The sequence below is a fragment of the Ipomoea triloba genome, chromosome 8 (genome assembly GCF_003576645.1).
Source record: "Ipomoea triloba cultivar NCNSP0323 chromosome 8, ASM357664v1".
NCBI lineage: Eukaryota > Viridiplantae > Streptophyta > Magnoliopsida > Solanales > Convolvulaceae > Ipomoea > Ipomoea triloba.
This window is the reverse complement of record NC_044923.1, coordinates 3243534-3270719: the sequence shown is the minus strand read 5'-3', so window position 1 is coordinate 3270719 and position 27186 is coordinate 3243534. Positions and strand designations below refer to the sequence as shown.

Genomic DNA, 27186 nt, shown 5'->3' with positions numbered 1-27186 from the left:
CCCCCCCCCCCCTCCCCCCCCCCTCTTTTACCAAAAACAAAAGAATAATGTATAGATTTGACATTGTTGTGGCATTAGTGTAAACGAAACGTGCCACTGAGGCTCTATAAAGATGTAGACAACTTTTTAATTTTTTTGAATTGTTTAATAGATAAATATATAGGGAAAGTCTATGGTGTCAATTGGTACTGGTGTCTTTTGTACTAAGTATAAACAAAAAATGTTTTAATTAACGGAAACTTTGAATTCATACCGATTACTATATGGAGACATTTTTCGTTCACTTTTGAGATTACATCATGTACAAAAAGTATCGGTATCCATCAACGCTTTAGAAATTTTTCTTAATATATAATATAAATCATTAGTGGGTGATAATAATATAAAAATAGATTTGATATTAGGTGAGCGAGACTGTAAAGAAAAAAAAAATCCTTCAAGTCCTCAACCAATATAAATATTCTTACAATCGCCATTGGAGTTACGTATACTCCGAACTTCTAACATTTTACAGACTGTGGTGTCTATATATGTATCATTATTAAAAAAATTTGAAATAAATTTTGGACCAATTCCATTCATATGTGAAAATAAAGACAATGAGCGAGACATGTGAGTCAATATAAAGTCAGCTCGATCTACTCGAAGTGTGATTTGGGTGAAGACGACATTGTGATCCTAATCGACGCTCAAACTAAGGTCGATCTTAGGGAAACTTTGTGCAATGGCTCGCTGCTCGCCGATCATATAGGAGAGGTAAATAGCAATAGGAAGACTATATGCAACGAATTCAGTCGAGAAAGTATTGATAAAAATTGAACTCGTAACCTTTAGATACGAGAATGCAAGACCAGTAGCCTCGGGCAAATGAACTAGTGCATGGCGGGTCAAGTCGACCCAGTTTAGATCAAATTTTGAATATAAGATTTTGAATATAATTGTCTCGTACCATTCTTTAGTCAACCTAAGATTTTGAATATATTGATATCAATTAATGAGTTATAGACCAGCTGGTAGCTATTTATTCCATTCTTTTATTATTTGCCGTATAGAACATTTTTTTTCTTTATAATGAAATAATAGTCATTGTTTCTAGAAAAATAAATAAATTATTTCGTTAATTACAATTTCTTATGCATCGATTGACCAAATTATTGTCATAAGGATGGGTAATTAAGAATTTGGTGCAGAATGGGTCATGGCAGGAAAAAGAATTATGAGTTATGGAAATTGTCTATTGACTTTCTTAATTTGAGTCGATAAATTATAAACAACTTAAATTGATTTATCTTTCTGTAATTCTTTGCCAAGTAAAATTATAATGCGAGTTTCATTTAAAATTCACATTTGAATGATGGTTGCAAGTTTTCCGGTAAATCAAATAAGCATGGGAAGCCTACAAAGAAAAAGAACACAACATGGCTATTAAGGAGTACTAGTATATATTCTAACCCTTCTAAGACGGGAGGTGCATGCTGTGAGCATAAATATAATATAAACATAAATGTGCAGTTCAACTATCAGTTTAGGCTTTTAGTTGAGTTCAACTATCAGTTTAGGCTTTTAGTTGAGATGGAGCGAGTCTATAAAACAGATAAAAGATTATTGAATTAATTATTTTAGTAAATTACATTTTATTTAATCACTTCAATAGTATTATCTTGTGCTCAATAATGTAATGCTCATCTCAATTACAAAGATTAAAATTAAAATTAAAAAAATACACATTTTTCTGCTAAATTATATGCTTATAGCACTTTTTCCCTATGAATTATCCATGTATTTACATTAGATCCCTCAATTATTTTAAAATTGACAATCTTTCTCCTTTTATGTTATATAGGCATTTTTACTTTTAAAAATAAGTATTTCATTTTTTTTTCTCAAGCAAGTTATTGCTGATATGTACGGATAACCACGGTTAGGTTCAAATTGACCGGAGACTATAGCAATTGAAACTGTAAAGACGGTTCCGGTTACAGTTTAGAACCAAAACGGCAAAACCAACAAAGGTTTCGGCTCTAGTTTATTAAAACTAGGAACTAAAATCACCAATTCCGATTCAAAAATGGTCAATTCTAGCTCTGATGAGAGAGTTTTTTGTGCGCAGTAAAAAAGGTCTAGCCTCTGTTTTCAATTGAATTACGAGGAGGGAGCAAAGAACAACATTACTTTGGGAGAAGAAGAAGAACAACATGTCTGTAAGGACAACCCAAGTGGTAAGAGTGCTCTACCTACAGCCGAGAGGTTCGATCCTCAAACCCACCAGCTATGGGTAACCTAAGTTGGTTTACCTGCTTGTGATCCTTTTCCCGCGAACTCCTCCTTCAAAGAAGAAGTAGGACAACAACATCAATTCCTCATTTCACAGGAAGTTACGGAGGACGAAAATTTAAGAATTGGTTGGATTGAGTCAACCGTTTTTTTTTTTTTTTTAAATATATATAGCATTCCATATTTTCACCAAAAATAAGAACATTAATTCTTCATGTGATATAAGGTTTTAGCGGATGAAAATTTATGAAGTCGTTGATGGAAATTTATGAATTGGAAGATTAGTTTGGGATCAGACAACCGTCACCAATATTTTTTATTGCATTTAATATCGCTACTATATTAATCCGAATTTGATTTGGGTCACGTCGGTATAGTTTTACCTATAATTTAAGAAATGTTTGATTCAAATTTCTTCAGCATGGTACACATATAAAAAACAATTATCAAGCTTCTTGTAATTATCAAACAATTACTGTAATTGTAAATTTTCATTATAATTTTAACCCCCTAGCATGATTTTTTTTGGCTCCATCCTGATTCCTGGTTAGATTATTGATTTCGTAAACAAGGTTACGAGTTAAACTCTCAACTATCAATTATTATATATAATCGAATTTTTTTTTAGTTTACCAAACTATATTTTGAATCCTATAAATGTGTGGCCTACGCCCACGAATTAATTTACCACTTAATTAAAAAATAGTTCAAAAAATTTGGAGAGAATAAAATCATTCCAAATAAAAGAAGTAATTCTTCCAAAAAGTTGTCACCCACAAACAAACATGACTACTAATGGTAATGCACTAATGCTTCCAGAAGTAGTTCTCATAACAACTATATGACTATGGATAATCATAATTAAACTTCACCAATTGTTATACCATGGACCAAGAGTTAATCTTGCATTATGAACGTTGGTCCAAAAATTATATCTGTAATTGATTTATTTTGTACCTACAATTACCAATTGATGTGTCTCTAAATAAATTGAAAGCACATAACATATTAATTACTTACTGATATATAAAATGGTAACTTAATGCACATAAAATATTAATTGCATGTACAAAATATATTAACTGCAGACGGATAAAGACTAAAATGAATTGCAATTCATATAGGGACCTATGAATTGCATGCAATTCATTGAATTGAGGGAATTGAAATTCCATCCAACCAAACAATGTAATTTCTCTTATCCTTTCATGGAATTGCATTGATATTGAATTGCAATTCTCTCCAACCAAATAATATAATTTCTCTGATCCTTTTATGGAATTGCATTGCCAGTAAATTGCAATCATGTCAACTAAACACCCCATGAGTTCAGGCATATATCATTTTACTTAGCACTATTGGTGCTATTTTTCACACTAATTTCGCTACAAAATACTCTTTTTTGAGGATTATAACAAACACCACTCCAATTCATATGAAAATCAAAAGTAGAGACGCTAATGATTATGATAGTGTAAATTAATTGAGTGTAGGGAATTAAGTGCACGCTATGTAATGTGAGGGTAATGTGAATTTTTATTAATGAGTTACAAAACATGCATTATAGACACATAGATCGAGCTCGTGTATAAGTGAGATTATTAGCAAGTCAGACACCTTCCAGTCAAGTAAATACAATAATATAAATAATGCAATTCAAGTAGATAGAATATAATGAGATGTATGAAGATTCGAGATAGGATTACACTATATCACATAGAACTCAATCTTTAGTTAGTTATTGTGGTTATTGGTCCGACGACAGTCCAATATATCATACAACTGTGACAACTTAGGTCTAAAGTCCTACCGACCGAGGTTAGTTGGTACAGCTGTTGTAGGTTTCTCAATAGTTTTTCTAAACGGCTGGATGTGGGCTGATCGTTTAGAAAGTTAATTTTGAATGTAAAATAGACACATTATTTTTATTATTGAGTCAATTAAATTTATCATTTAACCCCATTTAAAAAAAAAAAACAACTCTTTTTTTGGAAATTTCCAATTGAGCCATACAACCCCATTTACACTCCATGGGAGTTTAACTGGAAGCTTCTAATTAAAAACAATAGCTATCAAGAACATGCATTCCATTCAAAGCTTTAATTTGGAGATTTATAAATTTTCAAAGTCTCGAGCAAGTCTCTACGTCGTCGTACGTTCATATGGATAAAACATTAAATAATCTTCCCATTAAGACAAGATGAAAACCAAGAATATGAAGTCTTTTTGGAAGTTTTTTTTTTTTTTTTTTTTTTTTAATTATTCCATATTATTGTCATGACATTACCACGTTATTTATTCGATCACCTCATAATCTCATATGCAATCTTACTTGTCATAAATATATAAATTGATACTCCGTATAAACAAATATATACATGTGTGTGCGCGCACGCGTATGTGTGTTATTAATGATTCTCAAAGGACAGGAAGCGTGAAGAATTGAGCCAACTAAGCTTTTAATTTTTTTTGACTCAAATGCTCACTCAATAATTTTTATTTTTTAAAACAAGCATATACAAAAATTATAATAATAAATATTACACAATCAAATATCATAACAAAATTTCACATTAAATTTCAATTACAACCATTTTATAATATTCATCTTTTAAAACTCAAATGAAAAAAGTATATTAATGAATCAAACCACGCATACAAAGAGGGTGAATTATTTAGTGGACCCAGGTCCACCTTACAAGGTGAACCCGGGTTCAAAATACACAATTTACATATTGAATGTTCACAATTTGAATTGTGAATATTCAGTATGTAAATTGTGATAAGTCCACCTTGCAATGTGAACCCGGGTCCATGGTATAATTATTGTACAAAGAGGGCGCAAACCCGACCAAATCATAATACTAGACTAAGAGCCCATAGATTTCACCAAATTCAATTATTGTCATTTTATAACATATAAATATAAACATATCAGATAAATTTGTAATACTATATATAAGATATACGAAGTGTTAAAAAAAAAGAGCAAATTGCCATTTTGGTCCACTGACTATAGAGGTATTTTTAATTGCAGTCCACGACTTTCAAAACTGTTAATTGCATACCATGACTATTCAATTTTTATCAATTTTGGCTACTCCGGCCAAATTCGCCGGAAAATCTTAAACCCTAAAATAATGAGGGGTATTTTTGTCATTTCTCACCTCTTTCTCTCTTCTCCGGCGAAACCACTGCCAACCGGTCACTCCGGTCGTTGACGGAACCCCCATGTCCTCCTCTGACGTCCAAGTTGAAGCCTCTAAAGATGTCTGGTTTCGCCTCTCTGTTCCCAACGTTGACAAACACGAGGAACAACAATCGTTGCCCCTGATTGTGTACTTCCATGGCGGCAGATTCACCTCTCTCAGTCCAGATTTGAAGGCGTATCACAATTTGTGCTACTATTTCGCCCAACACCGGCTTCACGAGATGCTTCCTCGCCGGAGACAACACCGACAGAAACATCGCGCACCACATAACCGTCAGAGCACTGAATTTCGTCACCGACTGCGAGACTCTGAACCTAGCCGGACAACTGTCACTACAGCCGTTCTTCTGCGGCGAAGAGCGGACGGAGTTGGAGCTCCGGCTGAGGAAAGCTACGATGCTTACTCTGGAAGGTACGGATAGGATGTGGAGGACTTTTTGCCGGACGGATCTAACATGAACCACGCGGCGGCGCACGTGTTTGGCTCACGCAGTTGGTCGGAGTGATCGATTGGCATTAGTTTCGCCGGAGAAGAGAGAGAGAGGTGAGAGATGACAAAAATACCACTCATTATTTTAGGGTTTAGGATTTTCTGGCGAATTTTGCCGGTAATTTGGCCGGAGTGGCCAAAATTGATAAAAATTGAATAGTCATGGTATGCAATTAACAGTTTTGAAAGTCGTGGACTGCAATTAAAAATACACCTATAGTCAGTGGACCAAAATGGTAATTTGCTCAAAAAAAAAAAGTTTAATCAGTCTCTCAAACTATTCAAATCGAGTATTAAGATATTCAAATTTGACTCGACATTATATTGATTAAATCAAATTTAAACATCCGTCGAATCCAGAAAGCTTTACTTACTTACTCGTGTAAATAAACATGATCAATAATTAGAAAATTTGGAGCATGACAAGACAGGAAATCAAGAACCGCAGCAGTTGCATCACAATCTTTGTAAAACCACTTCAAATGTAGACCAACAAGACAAGAATTGCTAAGCCTAAAACATTTGCTCCTAATATAAATTCAACATACATGCAAAGAGTTAAAAGCTCTCAATCCTGGATTTTTGTTGAATTATTTTCATTTTTTTTTCTAGCAACTTCAATTCATCCTTTTGGTAAATTTTTTTTTTGGTTGATTTTTCTCATTATGTTAAATTATTAATTTTGTCAGTTTTTATCCTTTGAGGATTTGTCGGCTATATTTTTAGTTTTTATTTTACCAAAATTTTAAAATATTTATGAAAATATGGTTTAAATTCTCATTCTTGAGACATGTAATACCTTTTTATTTGATTTTTTTAATGATGGTAAGAAAACTTTCAAGTAATTTTAAAATCAATTTGATTTAAAGTTAGTCAAAATATAAATTAAATGCAAAGTTATGTGCATTAAAGTTAATTACCAAGTATTTTCGTTTCGATTTTACACAATTTAATTATAAGATATTGAGAGATTATTGTTTTCAAAAAATATTGAGAGATTACAATTTTTTTTTTGAAAGAAAACGTAGTTATTCCATTAATTCATAACATAAAACGTTTACATCAAAATATTTCAAAACAAGTGACAACTTTACCAATTTTATGTTTTAAAAAAAATTACTTATTAATCAAATATAAAAAGAACTAATCTTATATTGATAAAAAATGTAAATATTTTTTAAAGAAAAATTATTATTGCCATTGAAATATCTCTAAGAAAGTGACAATTATTTGGCTGGTGAAAAAAATTCATAGTCATTAACTCATTATAAGAGAAAAAAGTGACAACTTTTTACTGCTGAAATATCTTTAAGAAGCGACAATGACAATTTTTTTTGTCACAAGAAGTGACAATTTTACTCTTTGTGCTTCAATACGTTGAGAAAGTATGTATGGACAGATATTACATTGTAACAGAGCCAACAGTGCTAAAAAAAAAGTGGCAATTTTATTTTTGGAAGGAAACATGGAAATATATATAGATTTGCATGAAGTCCAATAAATTAAGGAAATTCAACTTTCTACCCCAATGAAAATTTAAATTAAAAAAAAAAAAAAAAAAAAAAAAAAAAAAACTAGGGAGAGTACGTGCCTATAAATATCACATTATAACTCCCACGAAATCCATCATCTTCCTCCACCGTAACCTCCATTAGCACCGCCGTTGAAAGCTTAACAGAGGCTGCTGTGTTCTTCCAGCAATGCTAATGGCTTCCCTACCAAATTCTTCCGTTTTTCTCATCGTCACCGTTCTCATCACGTTAGGTAAACAATTCTTTACCATTTAATCACAATTATATCAGTAATCTGAGCCATCTAACGTTTATTTTTGACAGGAATTACGAATGTTTCCGCCGGATCTTTCACGCTGCACAACGGCTGCACGCACACGGTCTGGCCCGGAACACTTTCCGGCAACGGCGGAGCCCTTCTCGGCGAGGGCGGCTTCGCTTTGTCCCCGGGCGAAAGCAGACAGCTTCAAGCTCCGGCTGGATGGTCGGGCCGGTTCTGGGCAAGGACGGGCTGTAACTTCGACGCTAACGGTAACGGCAAGTGCGTCACCGGCGACTGCGGCGGCCTCAAGTGCGCCGGCGGCGGCGTGCCTCCGGTGACGCTAGCCGAGTTCACCATCGCCAACGGAAACGCCGACAAGGATTTCTACGACGTCAGCCTCGTCGACGGCTACAACGTCGACCTCGGCATCAACCCCTCCGGCGGCTCCGGCGACTGCCAGTACGCCGGCTGCGTCGCCGATCTCAATACCAACTGCCCGCAGGTCCTCCAGGTCACCGATTCCGGCTCCGTCGTCGCCTGCAAGAGCGCCTGCGCCCAGTTTAATACCCCGGAATATTGTTGCACCGGCGACCACAACACGCCGGCGACATGCTCGCCGACTCAGTATTCCCAGATTTTCAAGAACGCGTGCCCTAAGGCGTACAGTTACGCGTACGATGATGCTTCCAGCACTTTCACCTGCGCCGGCTCCGATTACTTGATCACCTTCTGTCCAAGCAGCTGATCAAAGCTTTAAAGAAACAACAAATTATCTGCATCGTAGTGAATGCATATCGTTTTTCAACGTTGAAATACTGTAATAATTAGCATTTAATGACTTATTATTGTACCATCTGCTCTTAATTAATGTATTAAGTTTAAAATGATTGAATAAATCTTTCTATTCTGCTTCCAAAGGTTAAATCCCCAACCCAAACAATCAGATAGAGCATTAGGGAGGATGTAAATCACCGGCGGCTCAATAGACAGGGTCAAATGTGCATAAGGGATTCGCCCACTTTGAGCATAATCCTTGTCCTTCCCGAGATTTGTCGACTTTGGGCATAATTCCGCACTACCCTGACGAGATTAATTTGAACCTTGATCTCTTCTCTCAAATACTGTGCTAAGCCTGTGCGGGCTGAATAAATCTTTCTATGTACTTGATGATGGGTGTGTTTCTATTTAGAGATTTCATGACAAATGTTCGTACGAATAGTTCAATTGGTTCTTGAGTGTGTGGACGGGACTATGGGTAGTTCAATTGATTTTTGGGTGGCAAAATGTGAAAGAAGTCGAACTCTAACAGTTGTGGTTGCTCTTTGTGGGCCAGACATTGGTCTTCTCACCTAATGGGCGCTGAATTATCTTGATTTACCACTCCACAATTCTGTTAGGTCGGGATGTTTTGTGGGCAAGAGATGTCACGATAAGGGATAGTATAATAATGATGTAAGATATCAGAGATGGAAGGAAATTCATGTTTTAATTAATGATTGTATAGTGGGGTTGATGCATGTGTTCTTCGTTGTATTAGATGGAAATTAGCAACATTGCTATCGGACATGAGTCAAGTGCTGCAGACTTTTCATGGGACTGTGACTGCTGCTGACTGAATAAATCCACAGCCTCGGAAAAACAACATTAATACTAGGAGGAAAACTAGGAGGAATTTGGTGAAGTTAGTTGTTGTCTGTTGTCATTTTTAGCAAAGAATTACATCTTAACCTCGAGATGCTTAAAAGTAGATCAATTCTTTGAGCGGTCCTAAAAAACAACATTAACATTGGATTCCAAAGCAACACGTTATATTTTAACATTTTGACCCAACTGAACGTGTCTAGGCATCTAGCATAGTTTTTCACCACGATAACTGACACCACTAAGTTTACTGTTCACCATTGTAAAACGTAATAGTTACATTTATCCTACTTGTTCAATATTATACATCGATTCTGTCTTTACTGTCCCGGTCTACCTTGAAGTCTTAGCGGATGAGGTAAATTGCGGGTGTGGTGGCTACACATAGTTAGGTTGTCTGGTCTGAGAACTATTACTGTCTTGTCTGTACATGATCCAACAGTGTCAGCCACAAAATTAAGTGCAACAATGACTGACCACCTGCAAGCTAAAGCCATGAAAGGTATAGTATGCCAGTGGAATGTTAATTATGTTTTACTTTGAAATGAAAAGAAACAGAATTAGCAGAAGATTGTTATACTAGGAATACTAGCAGACCTCAATTCAAAACACTGGTGACAGACAAAATTAGCAGACAATTGGTAAAACACTTTCTTGTATATATGCAGCAAACATCATAGGCATCTGTCACACTTCAGACTAAGAACACTATAAGACATGCATAGTTACTTCTAGCTCAATAGCTAATGCTCTTTTGCCCCACGGGCCACGGGTAGCTCAGTTGGTACTCAAGTAATAGATTAAGAATGTGAACTCAGGACCAACCCTGACAGCCGCACTACGAGAGCGAGCATCAGGTACTGATCCTCCCATCCACCTAAAAAGCTGAGTGACTTGAGTCACCGTATTTATTCCTCCACACTCTTGTCAGGCCGGGATAAGAGACTTCACATTTTGAGAGCGAGGTAATGCTCTTTTAAACCACTCTGCTGTCTGACTATTCATCCTGGAAATGCACAGACCTATTGACGACAGAAAACATAGGACTTCATCTGACCATTCATCATGTACTAAATTGTTTCATAGAATCCATCTAAAGTACTGACAGCTTATACCAAAGGAAAGTAGACAAAACTTTGCAGAGATTCATGTTTCTACAAAGCTGCAAAAACCAGGCAGAGATTCATGTTTTTTTGAGAAACAGCAAATTAAACTTTACAAAGTGAATTAGTTCCCTGAAAAATTGAATCTCAGGCAGCAAAAACCATTAAAGAAGCAACCTTAGGAGTCCATAAGCTCACAAAAGTAACATACATAAGCTGTTCTTCATTAAAGCAACAAAAAGATTCATGTAAAGCACAAAAACATTGGTGGAGGGTACAACATGCATATATGGATAGAAGATACTTCAGTAAGGAAACAGTTAGAACTATTGAACACAAAAACTAAAAACACAAATCCAGAGAAAAGATGGAAAGTAATCTTGTGTGGAAATCCAGAGTAATTAAGAAACTGAAAATTCCTAAACATTACACAATTTCCTTAATCATCTTTAAGGAATTTCTTATAATCTACTGGAGAAGCTCTTTAGACAATGGGTATATTTGAGAAAGTTGTGAAATTAGGGTGATGATAATAAAATTTTAAGAAGTATAAGGTGCACTTAAAAATGGGAGAAGTTAATGTAATTGTTTTAGCTGCATGCAACATTGATTGGAAGGCATTGTGGCATATATAAACGACGCAAGGCTGCAACATTGATTGGAAGGCAAAGGGGCATGAATTGTAGGCTTACAGGTGATCACAACTGCCTCCATGTCATGATGATAGTTGTGGAGAGTTTTAGCTGCACCGATTGTGATAATGCTTCCAATAAGTTATTTCTTGATCTGTTTTGCACAACTCCAATGGGGCATTAGTGATTATTTTTATCACCCCTCTCTCTTTCCTAGGTAGAAACTCTCTTAGATAGTTAGATTTATGGAATATATCAAGGTAGAAAATCACAATTCAAGCTTCAATTCAAATACTTTCAAGATATTGTAACATCAACTTGTTCTACTTCAAAGCTAAGGCATTCAATTTCTCTTTTGCAATTTTAGTTCTTCATTTCAATTCAATTTCTATGCAATTTTTTTTGTGCTCTTTACTTTGAATTTGAAATCATGTGTGACTAGATCTTTAACTAGTACTTTGATTAGGCTTTCTCTTGTCATAGACGCTTCTATGATTTCAATTGAATAAAGGGAATGCTTATCGGATTAGCTAATGTTCTTGTTGGGTGTGCTAGTTGCTTTGTATTGTCTCTTGTGTGATTATGGTCAAATTGTACTTGAGACTTGAGAATCTATGCGTGTGTGTGTGTGTGTTTTTTTTTTTTTTTTTTTTTTGTAATTAATTGCTATTAGATTGAAATTGATTTATAATTTGTTGCTATTAGGTCCAATGTGTTTAATTATTAGGTAAAAGGACACAATTAAATTAAAAGCTTACATGTGACCACAACTTTTACAAGTCGGTAAATAATTAGAGTCAAAATTTTAAAAATTAAAAATAAGGAACAACATATATAACTTGGAAATAATTGAAGCGTCGAAACAGTAATTTTTTTGTAAATAAAAATATATAAATGATATTTTTATTATATTATATTAAAAGTTTACCAAATTTCCCAATATTATTGTTAATATTTAATTCTGTCTATAAGCTATGTAATCTGCTAAAGCAATCAAAGGCGCTGCCTTTTGCTGATCGAACTCAACAAGCTGTTCTTTAGCCACTGCGTTCAACTTCTCTGCAAATTCCCTCGCTTTTTCCAATCCCAGAAGCTTCGGGTACGTCATCTTATCGGCAACGAGGTCTTTTCCGGCGGTTTTTCCGAGCACTTCAGAAGATTTCGTGACGTTGAGGATGTCATCGACCACCTGGAATAGTAGCCCGATGCACCGTGCGAATTTTCTCAGTTTCTCCACCTCTTCGTGGGCCCCGACGCCGAGTAAAATTAGAAGGGCATATAATATTGTCATTCAAATATTTGAGCAAATATCATTTTTAGTCCCTCAACTATAATATATGTATCAATTTTGGTCCTTGACTATTAAAAATTTCAAATTAGGTCCATGACTATTCAATTTGTATCACATTTGGTCCTTGACTATTAACATTTTCAAATTATGTGTATGACTATTCATTTTGTATCACATTTGGTCCTGCCGTTAAAATTTTAGGCCAAATTTTCGCTGAAGTCACCGGCGACCGACTAATTTATTTAATTTTTATTTTAAAAATTATTTTAATACTATGTAACTTTTAAATTAAAAAAAAACTTAAAAAAAATAGAAAACGCCGGTCACCAGCGATGACTTCGCCGGAAATTTGGCCGAAAAATTTAACGGCAGGACCAAATGTGATACAAAATAAATAGTCATGCACCTAATTTGAAAATGTTAATAGTCAAGGACCAAAAGTGATACATGTATTATAGTTGAGGGACTAAAAATGATATTTTCTCAAAATATTTTTAAGAAGTGACAATTTTTTCGTTGACGAAGAATACTCAGCGTCAACAAAAAGAGGTGATAATTTTTTGGCACTAGAAGTGACAATAACGATTTTCTTTTTGTCACAAGTTAGAAGTGACAATTTTATTTTTGGAAGGAAACATGGAAATATCTATAGATTTGCATGAAGTCCAATATATTAAGCAAATTCAACTTTCTACCCCAAAGAAAATAAAAAAATAAATAAATTTATAATTTAATTAAAAAAAAAAAAAGCTTGGGAGTGTACGTGCCTATAAATATCCATTCTAACTCTCCTCGAATCCATCCATCTTCTTCCACCATAACCTCCATTAGCGCCGTCGTAATGGCTTCCCTACCAAATTCTTCCCTTTTTCTCGTCGTCGCCGTCCTCATCATGTTAGGTAATAAACAATATAATTCTTTAGCATTTAATCACAATTATTATATCAGGAATCTGAGCCATCTTACGTTTGTTTTTGGCAGGGATTACGAATGTTTGGGCCGGCGTTTTCACGCTGCACAACGGTTGCACGCATACGGTGTGGCCCGGAACACTTTCCGGCAAAGGCGGAGCCAGCGGCTTCGCATTGTCCCCCGGAGAAAGCAGACAGCTTCAATTTTCGAGGGGCTGGTCGGGCCGGTTCTGGGCAAGTACGGGCTGCAATTTCGACGCCAGCGGTAACGGCAGGTGCGTCACCGGCGACTGCGGCGGGCTCAGGTGCGCCGGCGGCGGCGTAACTCCCACGACTCTAGCCGAGTTCACCATCGCCAACCGGAGCGCCGACAACGACTTCTACGACGTCAGCCTCGTCGACGGCTACAACGTCGACCTCGGCATCCAGCCTTCCGGCGGCTCCGGCGACTGCCAGTACGCCGGCTGCGTCGCCGACCTCAATTCCAACTGCCCCCAGCCCCTCCAGGTCACCGATTCCGGCTCCGTCGTCGCCTGCAAGAGCGCCTGCGCCCGGTTCAACACCCCGGAATATTGTTGCACCGGCGACCACAACACGTCGGCAACATGCCCGCCGACTCAGTATTCCCAGATTTTCAAGAAAGCATGCCCTAAGGCGTACAGTTACGCGTACGATGATGTTACCAGCACTTTCACCTGCGCCGGCTCCGATTATTTGATCACCTTCTGTCCAAGCAGCTGATCATATCAAACCTTTAAAGAAACAACAAATTATCTGCATCATAGTGAATGCATATCGTTTTACAACGTTTAAATACTGTAATAATTACCACTTATTATTGTACCATCTGCTCTTAATTAATGTAATAAGTTTAAAGTATTGAATAAATCTTTCTATGTACTTGATGATTGATACACTCTCATTTGTACCTATTTTACTTGTGTTTTTATGTAGGTTTTATAGTTAATTGTGTGATAAAATGTTGTGTCCAATGCTTATTTCCTTGTTTTCATATTTTAAATGGTATAATGCTTGGTTTAGATGTTTTTGATGTGTTTAGAAGTGCATTAGAACTATTTGGGAGCAAAAGCCAATTCAAAGGAGCCAAAGAGTTGTAATTCCCGCTACCATGGCGACATCTTGGTAATCGGACCATATCTCTTCCTATGAATATCCAAATGAGATGATTCTTGAGCCATTGGAAAGAAGACTTCAAGGGCTACAACTCTTATGAAGACATCAAAGTGTAGATCAAAAGGAAAACTGGTCAAAAGATCAAAGAGTTGTAATTCCTGCTAAATATGGCGACACTTCGGTAATTGGACCATATCTCAGTCTAGGAGTATCTAAATGAGGTGATTCTTGAACCATTGGAAAGAAGACTTCAAGGGCTACAATTGTTATGAAGACATTAAAGTGTGATTCAAAAGGGAAAAGGGTCAAAATCAGGCTGCAAGTTAGAGCTTCGTCACAGGCGGATTCTCGCCGCGGCGAGCTTCATTCTCGCCGTGGCGAGAATCCCAAATTTTGGGCAGTGACGCTCTCGCCGCGGCGAGAATTAGGCTCGCCGCGGCGAGAGTTGCAGATCTGCGATTTTGCAGTTCTTTGAATTGCCATTTTTGCCCCCCATTCTCCACCCACTATAAAAGCATCACTTCCTATCAACCCTAACAAGCTTGGCTGCGGATTTGGACCAAAAAGGAGAGCAAGGAAGAAGATTCAAAGCCACAACAAGAGAGGAGAAGAGCTTGGAAGACATATTCGGGAGAATTTCTTCATCTCTTCTCTATTTTAAGCTTTAGTAAATCTTCCCTTGAATTGTTTGTTGTTGAATCTATTTTAGCCATGATAGGCTAAGCTTTCCTTTGGGATTTTTGGATTGATAAGTGTTTATGAACCTATGTGCCTAGTTCTTTAATTGCTTGAATGAAATATCTATTTGGGTTTATTACTTGTGTTGTAATTGTGACTTAATTTCTTGATGCTTGTAGTTAAGGATCCTAATTACTTGTTTCATTGCTAAATTTGTCTATGAATTAGAGCACCCACAATTGCACTTGATTCTTGTACCTCGAGAGAGGACATGTTGATTAAGGGATTTATTGTGAATAGCTCACGAGAGTGAGTATTCCAATTGTGAATAGCCCACGAGAGTGGGTATTCCATTTATTGCTTGTTCTTGCTTATACGTTGTGAATAGCTCGCGAGAGTGAGTATTCCAATTACCTTATTTTGGGTTTGAATTACGAGAGTAATCTTTCCCTTTTAGATTGCAATCATCCACACTTGTTGAACTCGAATGGTTATTTCACTTTAGATTGGCACTAGGTGATTAACACTTTGACAACCAAAAATCCCGCTCTTAATCTCTTGTATATAAAAGTCCGTTTGCCTTGCTTCATTTATTTTGTTTTCATAATTTTAGATAAATACCCATTGTTAGCGTTGGAATAGCTTCTCGTGAATTAATTAGTAACTAGTGCTTGATACCCCGCTTCCCTGTGGATCGATAACCCCGGAATACTCCGGTATTTGCTTGTACCTAAAAAGGCTACGACCAATGATGGGTGTACTGGGTAGTTAACGAATAGTTGTTGTTTTTGGTAAGCATTTGTTTATTAAGGTAAACCAACTTAATTTTAGAGTTTTTTTTTTTTAAATACTACTGACTCTATTACAATGCAGTATCTGTTCATAACTACTTTCTCAACCTATTGAAGCACAAGAATCAGTATTGTCTCCACTGAGGCTCGAACCCGGGAAGGGTTTGATGCCACTGGACCACAAGGTACTTGGCAACAAATTTTAGAGTTAGATTCATAAACGAATAGTCTGAACACTTGTAGAATAGTTGTGTTGTTTGTTTGGTTGTTGTTTATTAACAAATTGTGATCATGAACATGTGCCCGTGTTTGGTTATTAGGTGTTGATGAACGACTTCACAAACATTAACAAACATGTTTGTAGGCTGATCATAACGAACGCGTTCATTAACATTAACAAATATTAATAAACTCTTAACAAACAAATACGAACTAGATTTTCAAAAATCTAGCTTGCTTAACAAACAAACCCGAACACTTCAAAAATCTTAACAAACGAACACGAACAATCTCCGTTCCTTCATGTTCGGTTCGTTAACAGTCCTATGGGTGTATTTCTATTCAGAGATTTTCCAACATATGCCTGTATAGGTACCTAAATTGGTTCTTGAATGATAGATTGTGGGAAAAATCAATTCTTCCATCCCAACCTGTAGAAGTTTCACTTTCTTTTTGGATGACTCTTGGTGGATACAAGGTACCGGCCCTCCTACGTAACGAGTCATTGAATTGTCTTGATTTACCCTTCAACAATCTTGATAGGTCGACGTATTTTGTGGGCAAGAGATTTCACGATAAGATGTAAGACATCAGTGGTGGAAGAAAATTCATGTTTTGATTAATGATTCTGCAGTGGGTTGATGCATGTGTTCTTCGTTGTGTTAGATGGAAATTAGCAGCATTGCTATCAGACATGAGTCAAGTGGCTGCAGATTTTTCATAGGACTGTGACTGCTGCTGAGAGCTGACTGAACAAATCCAGAGCCTCGGAAAAACAACATTAATACTAGGAGGAAAACTAGGAGGGATTTGGTGAAGTTAGTTGTTGCCGCTCTTTTGTCATCTTTAGTAAAGAATTACATCTTAATCTCGAGATGCTTAAAAGTAGATCAATTCATTGAACCATTGTAAAAAATAACTTTAAGATTGGATTTCAAAGCAACACGTTATATTTTAAAATTTGTACCCAATTGAGTGCGTCTAGGCATCTAGTATAGTTTCTCACTATGATTGATCACTGTAACTGACACTACTAAGTTTACTGTTAACCACTGTAAAACGCAATAGTTACATTTATCCTACTAGTTCAACATTATACTTTGATTCTGTCTTCACCGCCCAGATATGCCTTGTAGTCTTAGTGGAGGAGGTAAATTGCGAATGTGGTGGCTGCAGATCGTTAGATTGTCTGGTCTGAGCACTATTACTGTCTTGTCTGCACATGATCCAAAAGTGTCAGCCACAAAATTAAATGCAACAATGACTGACCACATGCAAGCTAGAGCCATGAAAGGTATAGTATGCCAGTGGAATGTTATGTTTGTCTTTGAAATGAAATGAAACAGAATTAGCAGAACATTGAGGTAAAACACTTTCTTGTATATATGCAGCAAACATCATAGGCATCTGTCACACTTCAGACTAAGAACACTAGTTACTTCTAGCTCAATAGCTAATGCTCATTTGCTCCACGGTCCACGGGTAGCTCAGTTGGTACTCAAGTAGTAAATTAAGGACGAGAACTTAGGATCAGTCCTGACAGTTGCAGTATGAGAGCGGGCATGCATCAGGTACTGATCCTCCCATCCACCTAAAAGGCTGAGTGATCTGAGTCACCCTATTTATTCCACCACAATCTTGTCAGGCCGGGATAAGAGACTTCACATTTTGAGAGCCAGGTAATGCTCTTTTAAACCACTCTGCTGTCTGACTATTCATCCTGGAAATGCACAGACCTAGTGACGACAGAAAACATAGGACCTCATCTGACCATTCATCATGTACTAAATTGTTTCATAGAATCCATCAAAACTACTGACAGCTTATACCAAAGGAAAGTAGATTAAACTTTGCAGAGATTCATGTTTTTTTTGAGAAACAGCAAATTAAACTTTACAAAGTGAATTAGTTCCCTGAAAATTTGAATCTCAGGCAGCAAAAACCATTAAAGAAGCAACCTGAGGAGTCCATAAGCTAACAAAAGTAACATACATAAGCTGTTCTTCATTAAAGCAACTAAAAGATTCATTACAACATGCATGGATAGAAGATACTTCAGTAAGGAAACATTTAGAACTATTGAACACAAAAACTAAACACACAAATCCAGAAAAGATGGAAAGTAATCTTGTGTGGAAATCCAGAGTAATTAAGAAACTGAAAATCCTAAACATTACAATTTCCTTAATCAACTTTCAGAAATTTCTTATAATCTACTGGAGAAGCTTCTTAGACAAAGGGCATATTTGTGAAAGTTGTGAAATTAGGGTGATGATAATAAAATTTTAAAAGTATAAGGTGCACTTACTAATGGGAGAAATTGATGTAACTGTTTTTAAAAAATGAAATAAGGAAAATAATTATTATTAAGGATGTATTTAGATAAAAAGAGAAAAATGCACTTTAATGTCATCCTTTACTTTCAAATTTTTAAATGAAGTTTTTTAAAAAAATTATTTATTGAGTTGTAAATATAGCATTCACTTAATAGAATTGTTTAATTATATATGGAAGTATGTAAAGTTTTATGATAGTATTTATGTATTTTCCAAAGTTTTTTTTCAATTTTTTTCCTGATGACAATTCTAATTCATTCCTTATGGGTTGAGTTTTTTTCTTTCTTTCTTTCTTTTAATTGATAGTGGGTAGTGAGTTGAGGTGGATTTTAAAAAATTAAACCCATTGTGTGTCGGGTTTGTAAACAAAGAAATTTGAATATATATATTGGATTCAAAATTCTGGTTACATGTTAAGTATCAATATGGGTGCGGGTACAAGCTCTGTATATATGGTCTTCTGATTCTTCAGTTGACGTCTCGCTCCATTGAAGGGCCTCCGGATTTCTAGTGGCTTGATCTTCAGAGAAGAACTTATATGCTTGTTCTTCTGAAGGGCCTCCGGATTTCATATGGCCTCCGGATTTCATATGGCTTGATCTTCAGAGAAGAACTTATATGCTTGTTCTTCTGAAGGGCCTCCGGATTTCATATGGCCTCCGGATTTCATATGGCTTGATCTTCAAGAAGTTTGGATCAACATGATAGGCTGCTTGTTCTTCTGAAGGGCCTCCGGATTTCATATGGCTTGATCTTCAAGAAGTTTGGATCAACATGATAGGCATGATTTTTAAGGAGAAACTTTTACATTTAGGATCATGGTGCTTTTATTTTCATGATCATGATCTCTAATTCTCTAAATAATAAACTTCAAAGCTATTTCTATGATTTTTCCTAGGATGAATGCATAGAAATAAAAGGTCCTATTTATAGCGGTAGGATAAAGAGTTTTGATAGGTTCAAACTCTTTTGATATTATCTAATTAACAAATTAGATAATATCAATATTATCCAAATACATTTAAATATATTAATATTAAAAAATAACAATATTTAGCAAATTTTCAGTGTCAACAGGGTTAGATGTGGGTTTTGTATACCAATTGTGTATTAAGGTTGGGGATAGTGAAAGCATAAGGGACAATCGGGGGTGGATGTAATCACTCCCGACCCAGTGTCATCACTAACGGGTCTAAACTTAGAACATCCTTAATAGTAGTGGTTTGTTGGTGGTTTTGAGGTGCCAATTAGGAGAGAGATGAGGGAAAGAGAAAAAGGAAAAAGAGAGGGAAAATAATAAAAAGCTGCTTGACGCGAGAAAAAAAAATTAAAAAAAGAGCACCGAACGTGTTGGGCGCAGTATGTGTAGGCCACGCACGTAGGCTGCACCTCGCTTTTCCCTTTTGCTCTCTCTTGGCGAACCCCACAAAAAACTTCTTGCAAGAAAACCTCAACTCTTCTCTATCATCTCTCTCTCATCCACATAAGTCATGTTCTCCTAAAAAACTATGAGAAAACCACTACGGTCTCTTAGGATTTCTGTATGTGATAAGTAATATTTTGTCATAATTTTGCTTCTTAATTTGTGCTCTAGTTGATTAGTTGTTGACAAGTTTTGGGCTAGATTATACTCTTGTTTATTTTTGGTAAGTATGTAGGCCATGATAGAGAGACATTGTTTGGGCATTGTGATTTTTGAGAGATTTGGAGTCAATTGTGGCATATATAAACGACGCAAGGCTGCAACATTGTTTGGAAAACAAAGGGGTACGAATTGTAGGCTTACAAGTGATCACAACTGCCTCCATGTCGTGATGATGGTTGTGGAGAGCTCTAGTTGAGCTGATTGTGATAAGGCTTCTAGTAAGTTATTTCTTGATATGTTCTGCACAACTCCAATTGTATAAATAGATAGAAACTCTCTTAGATTTATGGAATATATCAAGGTAGGAAATCACAATTCAAACTTCGATTCAAATACTTTCAAGTTTGTAACATCAACTTGTTCTATTTCAAAGTTAAGGCATTCAATTTCCCTTTTCATATCACTTGCAATTTTAGTTCTTCATTTCAATTCAATTTCTAAGCAATTTTTTTGTGCTCTTTACTTTGAATTTGAAATCATGTGTTACTAGATCTCTAACTAGGGCTTTGATTAGACTTTCTCTTACTATAAATGCTTCTATGATTTCAATTGAGTTAAATGGAATATTTATTAGATTAGCTAATGTTCTTGTTGTGTGCTAGTCACTTTGCATTGTCTGATCTTTTGTTTGATTAGGGTCCAATTGTACTTGAGAATCGATAGATGTGTGTTTCTGTTGTTGTAATCAATTGCTATTAAATTGAAATTGATTTATAATTTGTTGCTATTAGGTCCAATGTGCTTAATTATTAGACAAAAGGGCACAAATTAAGATTGCAGCATTTACAAGTCGATAAATAATTAAAGGACCAAAATAAGAAATAATTGCCGTGCCAAAAACGTAATTTTTCTTCAAAATAAAAATATATAAATGATATTTTTATTATATTAAAAGTTTTCCAAATTTCCCAATAGTATTGTTAATATTTAATTCTGTCTATAAGCTATGTAATCTGCTAAAGCAATCAAAGGCGCTGCCTTTTGCTGATCGAACTCAACGAGCTGTTCTTTAGCCTCTGCGTTCAACTTCTCTGCAAATTCCCTCGCTTTTTCCAATCCCAGAAGCTTCGGGTACGTCATCTTATCGGCGACGAGATCTTTTCCGGCGGTTTTTCCGAGCTCTTCAGAAGATTTCGTGACGTCGAGGATGTCATCCACCACCTGGAATAGCAGGCCGATGCACCGTGCGAATTTTCTCAGTTTCTCCACCTCTTCGTGGGTCCCGCCGCCGAGAATGGCGCCGAGAACGACGGCGGCTTCGAGCAGGGCGGCGGTTTTGTGAACGTGGATGAATTCGAGCTCGTCGAGGTCGACGTTGGGCTTTCCGGTGCACTGGATATCGACGACTTGCCCGGCGACGAGGCCTTCGGTTCCGATTGATTTCGCGAGCTCGCCGACGGCGAGGAGGATTCTGGACGGTGAGGCTCCGGCGCCGGCGGTGGTGGATAAGAACTCGAAGGCGAAGGAGAGAAGCGCGTCGCCGGCGAGCAACGCCACGTCCTCGCCGAAGACCTTGTGGTTGGTGGGCTTGCCGCGGCGAAGATCGTCGTTGTCCATACAGGGCAAATCGTCGTGGATGAGGGACATCGTGTGGATCATCTCCACCGCGCAAGCGGCGGCCATGGCGTCGGTCTGCTCCCCGCCGACGAGCTCACAAGCGGCGATACATAGCATGGGCCTCACCCTCTTCCCGCCGGCCAACAACGAGTACCTATTTAAGTATTCCCAATACAGTCAATATTCAATTATTAACTTAGACATTTAGTTAAAATGGAACACATACTTTAATTTAGTATCAGAATTTTTAATATGAAACACATGCTTCAATTCAAATTTTCTATTCAATATTCAGCTATCAACTTAAACTTTTAGTTGAAATGAAACACATGCTTTAATTTAACATTAGAATATTTTAATTGAGATGAAATCGCATGCTTCAATTCAAACTTTCTATCCAGATACAAGATATCAATAATGTACCTCATTGCCTCGTGGATGGTCGTAGGGTTCTTGACGGAAACCGCCTCATCGAGCGCCTTATTCACGGCGCAGGCCTTTTCCGTCATATACGCCGTGAAATCAAAGCTCCCATCCACACTAACCATTAAACCCTCTTCCTGCTTCAACAGAACCGCCGAGACAGCAAAACCGGAAACGGGCCTTCGCCGGAATTTCAAGAACCTCTTGGGTTTCACCGGATTACCCACAAATCCGCCGGCGAAGCACTCGTGCGGTGGGGCGGTTATCCGGGCCCAAGAATTCACAAGATTCATCGACCTCATTTTCTGATTCTGGGGAATTCCAAACGATTTCAATGGCGGATTGGGGAAAGTGGAAAAGCAGGGAAAGTTGAAGTGACGTTTTCGCGGTTGAGAAATGGACACATGGGCAGTGTGTCAGTGTGTGTGTGTGTATATATAGAAGGGGAAATGGAAGATGGAGGTGGCCCTGGCCCATGAGATGAAGATAGGGTTTTGGATCAAAAAACACTTTTTTTTGGTGTATCGGTGTATGTATAGGCGTATGTATTGTATCGTAAATGATGGATGACATGTGATGTGGGGAATGAGGCATTTTGGGGAATGGGGCAATTGGGATATGCACTTTGATCCCACCACATTTACCAAACACCAATAGGAACACGAAAGGCGGAAAGCCACCCTTAATAAATGGTTGGTCATGAATAAGGAAAAGGTGTTGCTAGACTTATTAGTGGGTGTAAATAATTTTGAAATTGTAAAAAGATGAAAAATTTCAATACTTACCTAGCTGGTGTAAATACAATAGGGCAAATAGTAAGGTTATATTTACACCACATATAAAGCTAGCATACCTATCAAAGGATGTTGTAAATAGCAATTAAGGTGGTGCGAGGAGACATATCTTGACGATTTGGCGCATGTCACGAGAGTGCGTAGAGTGGTGGAGTCAACATAGTGCTTTGCACACACCTTCCCCCTTTTTTGTTGATTTTTAATCCTTTTGCCTTTGCGCACAACAGCGTTACCTTATTATTATTATTATTATTATTATTATTATTATTATTAAAATTACGGTGTTGGTTTTAAAGATTATCCATTTGGTAGGGCCTCATTTATTTATAAGAACGGGACCACAAAAATCTAAGAACCCTCACTGTTTAGGTTGGTTTACATCTAGTTAGGTTCACAAGGCATGGTTTACTCCGTGCACATTCTTGTATAATGGTTGCGGGTTTCTCTCGTCACTCGAAAAAAGAAATGAATAATATTGAATAGCCGAAAACTTTTACCATATCTTATAACTTTGTAAAATTGTGTTGTATAAAATCAAACAATTGTAAAATTTTCCTAAAAATAATATTTTAGAAGTCCTTATTTTTATTTTTATTTTGTTTGTTTGTTTTTAAATAGAGCCTAAATCAAGTAACAAATAGATAGTCAACAACATTGATTTTTGTTCTTGAATTCCAATAGCCATTTATGCTGTTAATTCTTTAAACAATAATCAAGTATAATTTTATCCATTTTACCACAATATCAACTTATTAATATTTTTGTTATGCCCCGAGGGTACAAATCAAATGTTCGACTAACTTAAAATAGGTTGTGATGGAGCCATGGGACTCCGAGTCCATTTTATTGGATAAGCTTTGGCCCAAGTGAAAGTGGTGAAAGAGGTTAAAGATGTTGGCCCAAATTTTGTTGGGCTAGAAGGGAAGGTGGAGTGGCGGCTAAGGAAGGATGGGGGTGGATATGGAAGGAGGAGTGGCGGCTAAGGAATGAGGGGAGATGGATATGAAAGGAGGAGTGGTTGGCATGGAAGGAGGGGTGCAAAGCGGAAGACCCACTAGTGCAAAGTGGAGAAGGGGGGCCACAGGGCTATCGCCGATGTGACAGGGGGGCGCCGGTAAGCGCGCTAGTCGCGCCCCCCGGCACCCTAGCGGCGTGCCTAGTCGCCCAGGGTAGTGGCTAGTCATGCTGCCACCCTGGCAACTGCCTACGCTGGGCGGCATGCCGACTTGGCATGCAGGGCACACAGGCCCTTGTGCAATGTCTAGGCCGCCCACGTGTCTCTCGATGTGCTCATCGGGCTATTCGCGGGAAGTTCGGGTACGCGGTAGGTGGAAGTTGAATGGGGTGGTTGAGGTAGTTGCACGATATGACTGCGTGGGACGAGTATTTGGAAGAGGATGGCATTCCTTGGATGGCGGACACGAGGGTGGATCAAGTTGGATATCTGTTTGTTTGGTAGCTTACGTACCTTACAATATTTAATACCCATTACGATATCTGTTTAGCTACTTTTGTCGTTACATTATTGGATTCAAATCTTTTAGTAATCATAAAACCTATTACTATTTTCTTCTTATACTTTTGAGCAATAAAAATATAAATAAAGAAGTAAAAACAAAAAAATCATTGTTTATGCATTCAACATGAAACTTTAGAATTTTTAGCACTTTTAGTCCCACGACTATCGTGGTACTTGTAGGATTGGTCCACGACTTTCAAACTTTGCAATTTTGATCCACGACTATTGTTTTTGTTGCAAAAATGGTCCTTTTTTTATCCGAAAAATAAATCTGGCAGTTTTTCCGGCAATTTTTCGCCGGAAAAAAAAAATATCGGCATATTTTTCATCAAAAAAAATTCCCTTTTCAAGTAGGATTAAAATGAGTATTTACATTGTTGAAAAAAATCCCCTTTCAAGCAGGAAAACATTAGTTGTCATGTTTAACACGCCATCTATTGCAAAAAAAAAATAAAAAAATTAATTAATTTCTAAAATGCACGAGATCGTGTCAGTATGGACTCCAAAATTATTTTGATTTTGGTAAACTTAAAGTTAAAACTAATTCATTTCTTAAAAAATATGTAGGCAATTTAATCTTAGTAAAATTAAGTACAAATTCAAAATAATTTTTACTCTTTAGTTTAAATTTAATCTTAATAATATTGTTTTTGTTGATCTTGAATTTGTACTAATAATTTTGAATTTAGTACCTTTTTTTTTTGAAACTTGAATTTAGTACTTAATTGGCTAAAAAGTAAAAATAATTTAAATTTGAACTAACAAATTCAAAATTCCCCTTTTTAGAATTAACTTTAATTAGTTTACCAAAATCAAAATAATTTTGGAGTCCAGACTGACGCGATCACATGTTTTTTAAAAATGAATTATTTTTTTTGGCAATAGATGACGTGTTAAATATGACAATCGATGTTTTCCTGCTTGAAATGGAAATTGTTTTCAACAATGTAAATTCCCATTTTAATCCTACTTAAAAGGGGAATTTTTTCAGACGAAAAATTGACAAAAAATATGGCGATATTTTTTTTTTCCGGCGAAAAATTACTGGAAAACCGCCGGATTTATTTTCCGGCGGAAAAAAGACTATTTTTACAACAAAAACAATAGTCGTGGACCAAAATTGCAAAGCTTAAAAGTCGTGGACCAATCCTGCAAGTACCACGATAGTCGTGGGACTAAAAGTGCTACAAATTCTGAAACTTTAATACACACATATATACACTACCAAACAAAAATGTTCTTTTCTTTAATTAAATAGATAATCATTATGCTAAAGACATTATGGTCAAGCAACATAGCTGTGACTCTCTCAAATAGGAGATCATATATTTAATACTACATTGTAATTTGAGTCAGTAGTATTCAAAGAAAAAACATAATGATTATTAAGTATTTGATCCTAATTACGGTTTTTATTTCAATATTTAGTTGTTCCAATTATAATTTTTATTCCAATCTTTGAACCAAACTCAAGCTAGATCAGATATATTAAGGTTAAAACAGCTTTTAACCCATTTGCTCTCCGATTATTGATCAGTGGGCTGTCGTTGTATATGTTTTTTCGATTTGGCTTTTTATTAAATATTAAGATTAAGGCAATACCTCATTGGTCTATGATTTAGGATTAGAATGAAAAAAAATCTGGCTGGATTCCTCAGCACATGGTTTTGAGATGCCAAGTCAACCAAGGGCATACAATCATATACCAGTTATTATTATAATGATTTTTAATAGTATTTCATCTAATTGTATTTCAGAAGGTTTTCAAGAAATATATATTTATGTGATAAAAAATAGAATCGCCACTATAAGCGACTTAACTAATTAATAAAGGTACGGTTAAGCTTTGCACACTACATACACACAATAAGTCTCCCTCATTTGAGAGATTACTCTCACACTGTCGTTGGTAAAACTCGATCATTATCTCTTATAACAAATTTCACCGCCGTGATCAGTTGAGTTGTCTATATACACATAAAAATATATATTCTTGTCATGTACCCTTAATTGATTAGGCGCCAATGGTAAAGAGATTAAAAAGAAAATTAAAAATGAGAAAATATGTGGCTAATCCTTAGTACCGATTGGTCATTGAATTAAGATCAATAAGTACAATAAGCATACATGCAATAAAGTTTTAATCATAATTTGTTGCGATTTTTTTTCACCAAAGAAGAAATTTGTTAGCTTTATACAAGGTATTATTATCAATAACATTTTTAACGAGAATCTCTATGATATTTACATAATTATATTCAGTGATGTTACGTGAGTCATGTTGTGTAAGCCCAATTCACATTTTTTAAATGATAGCCCCGTTCAAGCCATGATGTGTGTAATGCCAAAATTTCAGTATTTTATAACATTGATTTTGAACATTTTTTAATTACGTCAATAATAAATCATATTTGTATTGTTTATATTTTATTTTGTAACTATTAAGTCATTTTCATATTTAATTCTTAAATATTATTTTTTTAAATAATATAAATTATTGTATGATATAATAATGTTTCGTATTTTATTTATAATCAATAAGCTCTCCTACTACCACCAATAAAAATTAGTCTAATGAAAAATGAAAAAAGTATTTTAAAATTTTAATATTTATTTATTTAGTTCAAATTTAAAAAATTTCTCTTAATACTAAACACTTGTAGCTTGCAAATCATTAATTAATAGTTAACTATATTGTTGATTCTTTGTAAAATATTTAAAATATATATATAGAGGCGCACTCAAGTGAGAACTCTCACGCAGG

At 36.1% G+C, this 27186-nt stretch overlaps 4 protein-coding genes across 4 annotated transcripts; 3 read left to right on the top strand and 1 right to left on the bottom strand.

Annotated features, from left to right (window-relative positions):
- Positions 1 to 5505: 5505 nt before the first annotated feature.
- Positions 5506 to 5944, top strand: LOC116027578 (probable carboxylesterase 18). Its single transcript, XM_031269279.1, has 2 exons — positions 5506 to 5660; positions 5707 to 5944. Exons 1-2 carry the CDS (start codon positions 5506 to 5508, stop codon positions 5942 to 5944), a joined length of 393 nt encoding a protein of 130 aa, XP_031125139.1.
- A 1660-nt stretch (positions 5945 to 7604) lies between these two features.
- Positions 7605 to 8665, top strand: LOC116026807 (pathogenesis-related protein 5-like). The gene is made up of 2 exons (XM_031268206.1): positions 7605 to 7739; positions 7811 to 8665. Exons 1-2 carry the CDS (start codon positions 7676 to 7678, stop codon positions 8491 to 8493), a joined length of 747 nt encoding a protein of 248 aa, XP_031124066.1. The 5' UTR covers positions 7605 to 7675; the 3' UTR covers positions 8494 to 8665.
- Positions 8666 to 13229: 4564 nt separating this feature from the next.
- On the top strand, positions 13230 to 14242 carry LOC116027679 (pathogenesis-related protein 5-like). The gene is made up of 2 exons (XM_031269394.1): positions 13230 to 13314; positions 13397 to 14242. The coding sequence occupies exons 1-2, from the start codon at positions 13257 to 13259 to the stop codon at positions 14065 to 14067; spliced, it is 729 nt and encodes a 242-aa protein (XP_031125254.1). The 5' UTR covers positions 13230 to 13256; the 3' UTR covers positions 14068 to 14242.
- A 6732-nt stretch (positions 14243 to 20974) lies between these two features.
- LOC116026573 (geranylgeranyl pyrophosphate synthase, chloroplastic-like) lies at positions 20975 to 22688 on the bottom strand. Its single transcript, XM_031267895.1, has 2 exons — positions 22110 to 22688; positions 20975 to 21840 (listed from the first exon to the last, which is right to left on the bottom strand). Exons 1-2 carry the CDS (start codon positions 22409 to 22411, stop codon positions 21057 to 21059), a joined length of 1086 nt encoding a protein of 361 aa, XP_031123755.1. The 5' UTR covers positions 22412 to 22688; the 3' UTR covers positions 20975 to 21056.
- Positions 22689 to 27186: the final 4498 nt, after the last annotated feature.

Excerpts from the sequence above, each read along its gene's own strand:
- LOC116027679 (XM_031269394.1), top strand. The coding sequence starts at position 13,257 with ATGGCTTCCCTACCAAATTCTTCCCTTTTTCTCGTCGTCGCCGTCCTC. Across the intron at positions 13,315-13,396 it reads CGCCGTCCTCATCATGTTAG|GGATTACGAATGTTTGGGCC; the intron begins GTAATAAACAAT and ends TGTTTTTGGCAG.
- LOC116026573 (XM_031267895.1), bottom strand. The coding sequence starts at position 22,411 with ATGAGGTCGATGAATCTTGTGAATTCTTGGGCCCGGATAACCGCCCCA. Across the intron at positions 21,841-22,109 it reads ACCATCCACGAGGCAATGAG|GTACTCGTTGTTGGCCGGCG; the intron begins GTACATTATTGA and ends ATACTTAAATAG.
- LOC116026807 (XM_031268206.1), top strand. The coding sequence starts at position 7,676 with ATGCTAATGGCTTCCCTACCAAATTCTTCCGTTTTTCTCATCGTCACC. Across the intron at positions 7,740-7,810 it reads CACCGTTCTCATCACGTTAG|GAATTACGAATGTTTCCGCC; the intron begins GTAAACAATTCT and ends TATTTTTGACAG.
- LOC116027578 (XM_031269279.1), top strand. The coding sequence starts at position 5,506 with ATGTCCTCCTCTGACGTCCAAGTTGAAGCCTCTAAAGATGTCTGGTTT. Across the intron at positions 5,661-5,706 it reads CTCAGTCCAGATTTGAAGGC|ATGCTTCCTCGCCGGAGACA; the intron begins GTATCACAATTT and ends CGGCTTCACGAG.